Below are 12,346 nucleotides of genomic sequence, written 5' to 3'. Positions count from 1 at the left end.
CTCTGGCAGTGCATGGGAAGTGTGCAGGGAAGGTTTAGCAACCGGCTCAGGGAGTTGGTGGGTCCGACTTGGCGGTGCTGGCAAGTACACTGGGTCTTGCTGCGTGGTTGCTTGTGAAACGCATCAATTGACTGGCTTTCACCCCTTTCACGGGTCATTGCTGCATCTCTGGGTTCCAGCTAACTCCAAGCTTTGGAGGAGCAAGCTGATAAAATGCCTGCGAGGATTGTGCAAGCCCTGGTTGTGTAACAGGGCTCTGTGCATAATTTCAGGAGGTAAGAGGAGCAACCTGTGTTACAAAAGGAAAGAAAAATCCTGTGTCGAGTGTCTTCTGTTTATGTTGATTGTGCTGGGGATTTGGAGAGCTGTGGTTTTTGCAGCTTGGGATCAGCCTTTCAGCCTGTGACCTCTCTTATTCCCTGGGTTGTCTGATGTCCTGTGGCCTGTGTCCCTTTTTGGCACGAGGGCATCCGTTTTGGGTATGGAATTGATGTTCTGGTGCCTGTGATTGTGGTTGATTGCAGGGGCTGGGCTGGGAAGTTGCCTGTATTTCACAAATGTTCAAAAAAGTGAAATCCAGATTAGATTGCTGTACCCATGGCAGGCAGGGAGGGGTCCTGGGGTGACTGCACACCCTTTGACAGGGCAGGCAGAGCAGGAGGACAGTTCTCCTCCAGAGTTACCATGGGATGTAAGGATCATGCAGACACACTTCCATCCCATACAGCAACATAGGAGACAGGCTTGTAATGTCTGAAAAGCTCTCACATCCTCAGAGGAAAGCTGCCTTATAAATACAACATGTCCCAGCTCCACACAAACAGGGCTTGGTTTTCTTTAAATAAATAAATCCCCAAAACATACTGTTCTGATCGAAGGTCTTCACAGTCCCTGAAACTTTGCCAGATCTTTTTAACAATGTCCCTGTGATGCTCCTTCAGCTGTTGGTTTCAAAGGAAACCTCCTAAAAGAGAGCAGCATTGGAGGGTTTTGCTGTCCTCAGTCTTCCTGGTGGAAGAGGTCAAAGTCTCTGGTTACTGATCCCATCTGTAGCACTTCCCTCCCTGTACAGGTTGCAGGCAAAGTCACACCAACCCTCAACAAACTCAGGCACAGGGTGAGCAAACGGCCTGTTGGGAGGAGCTGAAATTCCAGCCATGGCTGTGGCAGCACAAGGCACAGCACTTGGAGAAGAGGCTGCTGAAAAAAATACCATTTTTCGTCTTGATCTTAAAAAAACATCTTCACCAGGACCTGAACCATGCAAAATCCACGCCTGAATGGGCTGCTCCTGAGGTTTTGCAGCCTAGCCTGGCAAGAGGGTGGTTTAAAACTCCTGCAGACTTGTCCCAGCTCCTGCATATTGGTGGTGGTGAGACCCCTGTTCCTCTTTCAAACAATGTCTGAGGTGTGGTGCTCTGGATTTGTCCCTCCCTGGGAGGGGAAACTGGGGAACAGTGTTGGTTCACAAGAGGGTCAGTTTACCTGCCATTCTCAGGTTTTGTTTACCCTGTAACCCTGAACTCTTTTTTTATATGCTGGCTCATGTTAATCTGTGTGAAGGAAGGTGCCTAAGCTGGTGAGATGCCTCATGCCCTTGTCTAAAGGTCGAGAGGCTTTTATCTGGTGAAAGGAAGTGTGCAAATTTAGTAATTCTGGGTTGCTTTCTTTTAAGGCAGCTTGGCAAGTTTGAATTAATTTTTGTATTGAATAATGCCTCTAAATCCTTTGGTTCAGTGTACTGGTCTTACTGAGCCCCACCTCAGTACACCCACAGTATAGAGTTGCTTTCTGCCTCAGTAAAGCTGTTCCTCTTGTTCTCTTCCTTGCTTTTGCAGCTGCTCTGCTGTCCTTGAATAAGACCCGTGGGCCAGAAAACATGGAAGTATGACAGTGAAAGCTCAAATATGCAGTATTTCAAGATCCAGACTGACTGATGTGCATTCCACATCTGTTTTGTGCCTAAAATAGAAGTTTTACCAATGTCTGAGCTGGTGTGTCAGGGTCTGGGTAGAAGAGACCTTGCACAGTGAGAATAACTTATGCTTCACAAAAAAACCCAACAGCTTTTGTGTTCCTTTCCCTGCTTTAGGTGCTGCTGCAGCCAATGCCTCAGTTTAGATTGGGAATTCTGAGCTGGTGGCAGTGCACAGAGGCACTTTCCTGGTTTTGTGTGAGGCTCTGCTTTTCAACCCTTCCTTACTGAGCTGCTGCTGGTTAATGGGAAGTTGTGGGATGTGCTGGAATTGTTGGGGTTTTTTAAATAGGTGGGAAGAAAGTGATAGGGAAGCACTAGGAGTAGGGAACCTTCATGCCTAGTGAAATCCAAACCCTGGCTCGTGCTTGTCATCCTGCCCTGTTCCACGGTAAACCCGTGGTCCAATGGAGGGTCTTGGGGCAAGGAAGCTGTGAGGTTTCCCACTGTGCCTTCCTTCCCCAGGAGCCCAGGAACTCACCTGTGTGGTGATCCCACTCAAAACAGGAAGCCTGTGCAGACCAGAAAAGCACAGCCATTTATCTGGCCAGATACATCCTGGTGTTGATGGGAAATGTGATCTCCATATGGCAGAGCTCTGGAGAAAAGGCTGATCCAAGGGCTGGTGAAGCCAATGTTAAATAACCTGGATCTGGGTGCCTGCTTCCATGTACTGCTTTTGTTTTGGAAAGGACCACTTTCCTTGCCAGGTCTTCTTTTACTAAAAAGGAAGGGGAAAAGAGCTAATTTAAGACTGGCACAGGCTGATGTAAACAGAATTTCTTAGTCTAATTGGTTGCATTTGTACTCAGGAGAGGGAGAAGATCTGGTTTTGCCTCCAGGGTCTCCTGGCCTAATACCACACACAAACATGCAGAAAGTCTTCGCTGCAGTGGGTTTCAGAGGAGACCAGGCACAGGAGTCTGGGCAGAAATGCCACCTGCACCACAGCCCTGCTCCTTCTGCTGCTGCCACGTCCCTCCTTCCTCCTGGCCTTGTGTCCGTGGGGCTCCTCTTCCTGACACAAGTCAGTGACCTGCCTGTCTTGTGTCATTAGTGGGTGAAAGAAGAAAGCTTTGCTGGTCACAAGACTGCATTCCTGTTTGTGAGTCTCTTCCTTCTCCTCCACTGCAGCTTCCTTTTGGTGCTGCCTTCTGTGCCAGCTCTCCACAAGCTTTGCAGGTGCCCTGGGAATAGAGACCTGTGAGAGTGGCTTTCTTTTTTCCTCCCAGGTGTTTTAGTTGTTTAATTTCTATTTATAATCTTCCTGCTTTTCTGCTGTTTCTAAGGCTTGGGCTGCAGGTCAGCGCTGTACAAAGAGATGGAGTTTTCCATCTGGTGTGGTTGCTTATCTCTGTCATGTGTCTCCCCTCTGTCCTGAAGTTGTCTTTGGGGTTGTGCCATGATGCCAGTGGAAATAACTGGTTTCTCACTTAAAAAGCCCAGTTTTAAGGCTTCTTCTCAAGGCTGCTCTGTGTTGTGCCATGGTCAGCACAAGAGAAGGGGCCATCACTGGGGCAGACAAGGTGTGTGGTGGGAAGGGAGGTCTGCTCACGCACACCCACCTGCACCTGTGGAATTCAAGGTGGTCCTTCCTGATCAGAAGGAGGGGTCTGGCAGATCTGGTGGTAATGCTGACATTCCCAGCCACACAGAGCTTCCACCACTGGAAATCGTGACAGCTGTGCTTCCTCTGTGCTCACTGATGCAGTGCCTGTGCTGAGTCAGGGACATGAGGGTCATCATCACGTGGCTGCAGGGAGCACAAGGGGTGCTCTGCCAAGTTGCCTCTACCAGCAGTGCCCTTTTGTCCCCTTCCCTGTGTGGCTGTGTGGGGCTCTTACCGGGAGTCTGAACTGGAGAAAGCCGGTCTGAAGGAGCCAGTGGCTTTTTGAGTGTGTTTTGCTGTTAGATGTGGTGGTGACCTGCATGGATTCCTGTTTCTGAGAAACTGGATCGCAGTCCTTTGGTAAGTGTTGCTGGATGGAATAAGTGGACTACTGGAGGGGAGATGGGTGCTCCAGGGCTTGTGTTGGCACCACAAAGGTGTTGCTGCAAGACACAAGTCAAGCTCGTTGCTGCAGGGGTGATTAGACTTCTAACCACTACCTGCTGTCCCTGCTGGTGTTCAGCTGAGACAGCCTGGACTTTGCTGTGGGCTGGGAAGGCTCTGGCTGCCTGCACCCTGCTGAGTTCCCTTTGAATGGAGCCTGGCACCAGTGCCAGGGCAGAGGGTGACTAATGGCACTGCCCACAGGTTTGTCACGCAGTTCCTCTTTGGCTCAGTCATCGTGGGGCTTTTTCCTGCAGGTATTGCAAAACAGAGGTTCTACCTGCAGCCCCTGTGTTTATCTGAAGGGGTCCAAAGGGTGCTGATGCTTGGCTCCTGTTGGGTGTTTCAGTAAGCTCAGGGGCACTGGAGATGGAGGTGCAGCCTCTGTGCTGCCCCGTGCCAGGGCAGGCAGCGTCCGTAGGGTGTGTGGGAATCATGGGGAGCTCTTTCTGCTGTGTTAGGCTGATCCTGGGGGCTGTTTGGTGCTACAGCTGGTGCCTGGGGATCACTTATCAGAGGTGGGAGCAGTGAGCAGTCCCAAGCTGTGCTTGGTCAGCATTCTTCCTTCTCCTTTCCCTCTCACCAAGGCTGACACTGCAGGTCGTGGTGTGCTGATGGTGGCACAGGGCAGAGTCAAGCCCAGCTTGGTCACTTGTTTTTGGAGAGTCACAGGCTGCAGTCCTGGTCTGAGACTGAAAAGTCAGATTGTCCTGAGGTAATCGAAACTCCTCATGGACATTCCATTACAAAAAAAAAAAAAAAGAAAAGTCTACTTCAGGCTTACAAAGAGCCAACTTCCTGCCAGCTGAGCCTCAGAGCCAACGCTTTTTGGCCACTAGGAGATAGTACAATGTGACTTGCAGAAACATCCTTACGTTTGCAGAAGGGGAAACCTCCCAGCCATGTTTCATGACTGTGGTGCTGTGCTCCAGTGTGCTTTTGGAGGCATCTGCTGCACCATCTCCTGGTGCTGCCATCCTCTGTGTGCAAGATCAAGGGGGGAGAATAGATCCCTTTGGGTTGCTGATCATTTGGCTTTTAGAGTGCTCCCCATCCTGTCTTGTCTGTTGCAATACTGATTTTATATATATTTTAATATGTGTGTGAGAATTAGGAATACAGGTTTTTTTTAACATGATTATGAAGAGCATGTGTTTGGTAGCGTGGAGATGTGCAGGGAAGGTCCCCAGTGATTTGAGTGAGTGTGAGCTGCCATGTATCAAGCAGATTCACACATTTAGGAGCTGCATTCAGGGGCTGAAAAGCTGAGCTAAAACACAGCATTGCTTGATTGTGATCTTTCAAAATATTGTGACTCCTCTGTGCTCACATCTTGCTGAGGGTGATTGCTTTGCTGTGTGCATAAACAGGGATCCAGGAACTGGAGCCACGATTACAAAAAAAAAAAGGGATATGGAAGTCTTGTCTTACCTTAATGGAAGATATAATAAACACTGTGGATAAAATGACCACCCTTGAAACTGTTGTCAGGGGAACTTTTACTTCTGCATCATGAATTTTTTTTCTTTTCCCCTTCAAAAACCTGGTCTGATTCTATCAGGGTCCTTCCAGAGGCTGCATAATTCCCAGGGTAGTTAAATTTCAAGTAAGAGTCAGGTTTCTCTTCACTGGATGTTAGAATGATAGAAAATGTATTTCAAAATGAATTGCTGGAAAATTGCTTCTGGAAAATAATTGTTACAGCCAACTAGGTAAGACTGAGATAAACTGAGGAATAATAATCTTCCTGTGCTGGGTGAAGTGAGTTCCTGAATTGTGACAACCTTTTAAAAAAAAAGAAGTGTGAGGTCTAATTTCACATCCTTTGCTATGTCTGAGCGAACCTTTTCCCCAGGGTTGGGATGGTGAAGGGAAAGCAAAAAGAAAAACCTTTAGCTGGAATATAAGACTTGAATAACTAAATGGGCAAGACCAGAGGGAGCCCATCATCAACACTAAAGCAGTTTTTGCGTCTTTGCTTCCATCACAAGACCATGACCATGTTTCCTTCCATGGTTAGAGGTCAGCATATAATCTTTGTGCTGTGGAGATTGTGACTGAAGAGAGGAGAGCTCTGCACACCACAGCCAGAAGCCTCCAGAGATGGTTCTCTTCCCTGGCTCTGGGGGGTGAGTGTGTGGTCTGGCTGCAGCTGTAGGGCTCCCCTTTGAAGCCCTGGAGAGCTGCAGTGTGGTGAAGGCCAGGAGATAGCACAGCTTCCACCCCCGCATCCAACCACGCTGCATTCCTGGGAGCTGCCTCCCTGAGGATGCCTCTTTCCAAGGCATCCCTGCTTGGGACAGCAGGCCACGTCCAGGGGATTGAGAAAGCCAAACCCCTCTGGCTCCTGCTTGTCTCCTCTGCCCTGGGAGGCCTGAAGCTCTGCTGATTTGGGCACAGTGATGAATTTTGGCTGGAGACATAGCCCTCACCTTGCTGAGGAGGGCACAGACTCCTTCTTGCCCTGTGTGAAGGCAGTTGGTGAATATCCATGTCTGAGCTATCCAGAGCCAAGAGGGAATTACTGTGCAGCCTGTGTACCTTCCACTCTGGGCTGGCTGCTGCTCACCACAGATGTGTCTGTCTTGGAACTCTCCTCCATGTGCAGTTTGTGACAAGGGAGGCTGCTGTGCTCTGTGCAAGGAGTCTTTCCTAGGGCTCAGCTGCTCTGGGTGCTGGGTTTGGTGCTCAGAAGGGAAGGAGGTGCAGCTTCTGCCCAAAAACAGCTTAGCATGGTCTCCTGCAAGCCTTGTTTTTATTCATGGCTTCCTCTGAGCAAGGGTTTGTCATTGCCTCATGTGCCTTGGGGAAGGGATTTTCAAGGAAAGTGGGTGAAACACAGGCTGTTGCTGAGGATAATCTTACTGACATGGCCATCCCTGTGTGAGAGGAACTGGCCACCCTTGTGGAATTTGGGCAGTGGAAACTGGCACTGATAAAAAACCAACCCACCTTGCAGTGTTGGAGATGTTTATCCAGGCAGCCTGTGTCTGGCACTGCTTCCTCCATCTCTGAAGAAGAGGAGGGGTCTGTGCTGTGCATGGGCAGCAGCTGAGGCTCCCTGGAAACCAGCAACTCTTCTTTGCCTGGAGACATAATGAACAATCCAAGTGATGAGTGAGATAACAAGGAGAGGGTGGGTTTCCTGGCAGATTTTGGCTGAGATCCTCCTACAGGTGAGGTGGAGTGGCAGTGAGGAAGAGGGGAAGAGCTTATAAATAAAAGTTCTGGGGTTTCATCAGGAGTGAAGGCAATAAACCAGCAATATTTTTCCCCCACCAGCGCGTTCCCCTGGTGTTGGTTGCCAGACCAGCTCCTTGGTGGTTTACTGGAACCAGATGAGAAGGAGGAGAGGGATGCTGCTGTGAGCTGTGCCTTTTTGCCAACTAAGCTCCAGTTGTGGGGGCTTTGGCTAATAGTTTTGTCTAGAGCTGTACAGAAATAACACCCAGCTCTTGCTTGGCTCCGAGATCCAGTGATGGAAAGCCCGTCTGCAAGGAGGGAGGACAGGGTGACCTGCCTGATGGAGAGGAATGTGCAATTTGCTTGTCCGTAGTCACATCACTCACATTTTTCTTCCAACTCCCTGCCTTGGTGTCATCTCTGAGAATTTAATGGGAAGCTTTGCCAGTGGTGTTTTAGTGCCCTTTGTAATATAGTTACTTTCCAAGTTCTCCACCAAATTAAACTTCTTTGGGGGTTGAGCACTACCTGGGTAGTGCTGTCTCTGATCTGTCTGCTGACCTGTCTCTGATCACTGCCAGGTTGCTATGGACTTCTCCCTGTGCTCCATAGGGCACCTTTTATAGCTGGTGTCCTCTGGCACAAGGCTTCATGTTCTCTGGAGCTGGAGTTTCCTTTTAAGGGTAACAACAAGGGGTTGTTCTCTGCTGTACCTGGTCTCCCTTGTTAGATCTCCCTAAGCATCACCTTCCCTTTTCATCCCAGCTCCTGAATGCATTAGCATAACCTTAAGCTTTGGTCACTTTTATTTCTCAGCCCAGGCACAGGCTTGGAATTTTCTGCTGTTTTCAGCCCCCCCAGAAAAGCTGCCTGGGAGCTTTCCTCTGGCAGTCACGGCTTAGCTCTTCCTTCACTGCTCAGCCATGGCACACGTCCTTTTTTTCCTGTGGCACCACCACAGCTCTGAGTCACTTTTTTGTGTGGAAGTTCAAATGTCCATGGTCCCCTGGGTTGGCAGGGTGCCCAAGTACAAGAAGAGAGACACTTTGCCCTTACAAATCAAGTTTTGAGGTAATTATCTGTTTACTTGGACAGAGTGCGTCCTTGCCTCTGGTGAGATAATATTGTGATCTGGACTGGGGTCAGAGGAGTTCAGAGCTTTGGCACGGCAGAGGGAGAGAGAGAGAGAGTGATGGGTGGATCCTCAGGGGAAGGATGGGGCCATAGGGCCGTAGGTTTGGGATTTGAGGGCTGGGTGCTCATCCTTGTGCTACCACAGACCCTGGGTATGGCCTTGGGCAGCTCACAAGTTGCTTAAACTCTGCCTTGGTGAGTGGAAGGCAATAATTCAAGGAGATGGAAGGTAAACCAGAGGAGATAGTGGATGGGACTGGAAAGCCAGAGCCCCAAAAAGAGCTGGATAGTAAATCCACCTGCAATGGAGGTGGATATTAAATCAGAAGTGTTCATCCTTTGTGTTGTAATGTTGGCGGGGATGCTCACAGACGTTTCATGCCACAGTCCTGCTCTGTGGTTTATAAGCACAACAGTGGGTCCAGGGCATCCTGTCACCTTGTGGGAAGGAGGGAGGAAGCCCTAGATCTGTGGGGTGGCTGGAAGAGTGGGATCTTCTCCCAGTAGCACTCCAGGGGCTCTGTGGTGAGTAAGGGCTTCAATAAAGGGTGGCCATGAGTCCCTGTTGAGTTTTGCTGTGGCTTTAGTAGGAATCAGGCTGAGCTCCCTGGCTGGCCTGTGGGACTGCTGTGATGTTGCTGGTAGAGGGAGAGCAGAAATCACTTCAGATGGATCAGCACAGATGCAACAGGAAGGGAAAAGCTTGGTGTGACACCGTGGGACACAAAAGGATCCTGCAGTCTTGTGATGCAAGGCCTCTCTCCAAAGATGTTGTTGGGCAGCCTTGTGCTCCCAGGACTAAATGTGTAGCAAAAACCACTTTCTGAAGGACCCTTGTTGCTCTTCCATGGCACTGTGTGGCCGCTGGTGCTCATTTGTGTTTCCTTGCCTACAGTGCCTCTGACCGTCATGGGGGAAGCCAGGATGGACCCAAACCTCTCCCCTCCCGACAGCACTGCACAGCAGGACTCTCTCTTCAGCATGACAGACGTGTTCCTCATCTCCCTCATCACCGGACTCTTCACTTACTGGTTCTTCTTCCGCAAGAAAAAGGAGGAACTCCCCGACCTGCCCAAAATGCAAACAGTGTAAGTAACAACTCTCAGGCAGCGCGGTGGGAGTGGAGCTTTCTGTCGTGCTTATGATGAGTCCTGGAAGGCTCAGCTGGATTGCAGGAGGCCCCTGGTGAGGGAACCTAGTCCCAAAAGATATTTCTCTTCCCTCATGTTTCCTCTGAGCTGCGTGTTCCCCTCCCAACGCAGAAATCCCGGGGGAGGAGCCAGGCTGCAGTTCTGCCTTACCCCACCGTGTGGCCCAAATCGGGAATTGGCCTTTCCCAAGCAAGGCAGGAAAAGGCAAGGCAGGAAACCCTCTGGCTGTACTTCAGAACTCGTAAGGATTGCTTTGGCTATTCTCGTTTTTTTTCTGATAAAAGTCACATTTAGATAAATCTGGAGAAATGTGGACTTGCTTTTAAGTAGCTTTCCTATCAGAAATCTTATCTACCCTTGGCTATGAAGAAAAGAAATAGTCTTGGGAGATAGTTCCTGGGATGAGCTGCTTGGCTGCTCTTGTGAAACTTGCTTGGCTTTGATGCCAGGGTACTGCAGCATCAGGAGACTGGATTTGGAGAGGGAAATCCTTGTTCTACCCTGTCTTCTGCAAAGGGCTTAGGGCCAGGATTGAGCCATGCTGGTGGAGACCTGGGTGCATTTAGTTCCTTACCTCACAGTAACATCAGTTTTCTGCTGGGCTTTTTACCTCAATCCTTCTGTTTCTGGTGTTGCAGGAGGATGGAAAGTACATTTTCTGGCTGGGAGGGTTTTAAAGGGCAGCAGTGACCCTGGCTGTGGAACCTTGTGCACATGGGTGCACATGAGGTTGGCAGCAGCACAGCTGTCCGTGCCTGCTTAGCCTTGCCTTGGGAATGTGTTTCTTTGGATTGGTGGGATACTTTGCCTCTCACTCCTGCAGCAGAGAGGACTGTGTGTGTCAGTGCACGTGGCCCTCTCTGGAGATTGTGAGGAGAACACTGTTGCCATGAGAGCTAATCTGGCTGGGGAAAGGGCACTACCCATCTGAAATTAGATGCTGGCATGGCACAGGCTGGGCCTGTGTGACTGATCCCACCCTGCACTCATCACGTGCAGCTCTTCCAGAGGCTGTTGTGACCTTGCAGAGCAGCTTTTTGACTGCCCCTGGTACATGTTACCACCTTGTGCTGCTGCAGGGCCTCAGCACGTGGGCTTCCATCTGGGAATGGATGGGGGTTTTGGCTCTGAGCTGCTCGTGGGCACTTTGCCTGGGTTTGCTCCGTGGGGTCCATGCTGCCTCTCCCTGTGAGCCATGGCTGGAAGGGAGCTCCCCATGGGAGATGTGGAACAACAGCACATCCCATTGTGGATAACTAGGGAAGAGGTGAGGCTGTTCTGGAAGTCATCTGACACTATTGCATTTTGGAAAAGTGGCAGCCAGGCAGGTGCAGAGTGAGAGGAGGCTGTGAAGTAGTTTCTCCCTCTACATTAAGCCTGACCCTGCTGCAGCCCTGCTGTGGTCCTTGCAGCAAGCTGGTCAGAGGGCAGTGTGGCCCCATAAGCCAAGGCTGTGGCTGGTGGCACGTCTGCCTTTTGGGACAGAGACAGAGACTTCCTGCAGGTCTTGCAGTGTAATTTTATGGGATGCTTGGAACTGGGAGGAAAATGAGTGGGAAAAACAAGCTTGTTCAGCCTTGGGTTTCCTTCCCTCTTGTAATCCTTGAGTCTGGGGTGGAGTTTCCTTTCTGGTGATCAGGCAGATCGACAAGACACAGGGTCACACTGTCAGCCACTGCCTGTGGCTGGCTGGATATGTCAGGCGGGCCTGTGGGCAGGCAAGGAAGCTGTCCCAGACCCACGAAGGCAGAGAGGCCTCATCAGGGCTGTCTCTGTCTGAAGTGGAGAGCCTTGGCCTTAAGAGGGGTTGCTTTTGTTCAGCTTCTTCTCTGCAGCTCTGCCTCGACTCACTAAACTGTCCTGAACTGCTTTATCTGATGGCATTGAGTGATGGATTTAGTTGTCTCACTTTGGCTCCCCCAACTTCAGCCTCAGGATACTGGAGGATGAAGATGCTGAACAGGGATTCAGACACATCACAATGGCTGCTGCTTTAATGGTTTGTTTGCAGTGTTGAACAGTGCAAGTAGGGTCTCCGACCTGAACACAGCATCCAGCACCTCAGTGCCCTCCTGGTGTTTTTTGGGAGCTGCTGCTGAGCACCTTGATAAAACCGTGTCAGCTCAGCAGGGTCTGCAAAGGAAATGCCACTGTTGTTACTGCCCTTGATTGTGAAAAAACAGATGCCCTGTTGAAACACCCTCTTTTGGGCTGGGTTCTCCCTGCGTGGCTCCACCAGCCTGTGTGGCCTGGGAACACTCATGATCTTGCCATGACGATGCATCCCTGAGTTCAGCCACAGCTCAGTGAGGGATCAGGCTGCTGATTCTTCATCCTTACAGCCAAGTGGAGCTGTTTTCCTGGCCAAAGTCTCCGCAGAAGGGACAGAATCCAGCACATCGGAAGGCATCCTGTACCTGTGACGTGTAACACATGCATGTGTGGGACAGGCTGGGATCCCACTGACTGCTCGTGTTTTGACTATTTTCAGACTTAATTAAAACCACTGAGGCAGCCTTCCCTGCAGCCTGCTCTGCAGATGTCATTAGGGAGAGCAGCTCTGGATCGCCACGCAGCCGTGGCCACCACGCTTCCTCGTGGGGGCATTGCTGGGGAATGCACAAATTTATTTTTATTCTCTGGCTGCTCCTCCTCTGCATGTTTCTTAGTCAGAGATTTCTTTCCCTTCTCATGTGCCCGCTCCAGAGTTGTACAGACAGTCATCCTGGGGAGACACAGGCAGGACAGCCATTGGTATGCTGGGTGTCACCCTCTCCTTTCTCCCCCCTCTTTAACATTGTTTGGGGCAGAAACTGGCTTATCTCTATTCTGCAGCTATGCAGAAATCCA

The 12,346-nt window shown here is 50.3% G+C and overlaps 1 protein-coding gene across 4 annotated transcripts in view; it reads left to right on the top strand.

Moving 5' to 3' along the window:
- LOC135425489 (NADPH--cytochrome P450 reductase) overlaps positions 1-12,346 on the top strand; it is a 28,993-nt gene that overhangs the window by 3,355 nt on the left and 13,292 nt on the right. For 3 of the 4 annotated variants that reach the window (XM_064677821.1, XM_064677822.1, XM_064677823.1), the window contains exon 3: positions 9,241-9,433. In XM_064677821.1, the coding sequence (XP_064533891.1) occupies positions 9,255-9,433 (179 nt within the window). In that variant the 5' untranslated portion in view covers positions 9,241-9,254. Of the gene's footprint in view, positions 1-3,779; positions 3,945-9,240; positions 9,434-12,346 lie in introns of those variants that run through there. The other variant, XM_064677824.1, reaches the window with a different exon arrangement.

This window comes from Pseudopipra pipra, chromosome 21 (assembly GCF_036250125.1).
Source record: "Pseudopipra pipra isolate bDixPip1 chromosome 21, bDixPip1.hap1, whole genome shotgun sequence".
Lineage (NCBI taxonomy): Eukaryota > Metazoa > Chordata > Aves > Passeriformes > Pipridae > Pseudopipra > Pseudopipra pipra.
The sequence above is the reverse complement of the archived record's forward strand: the minus strand, read 5'-3'. Positions and strand labels throughout refer to the sequence as shown.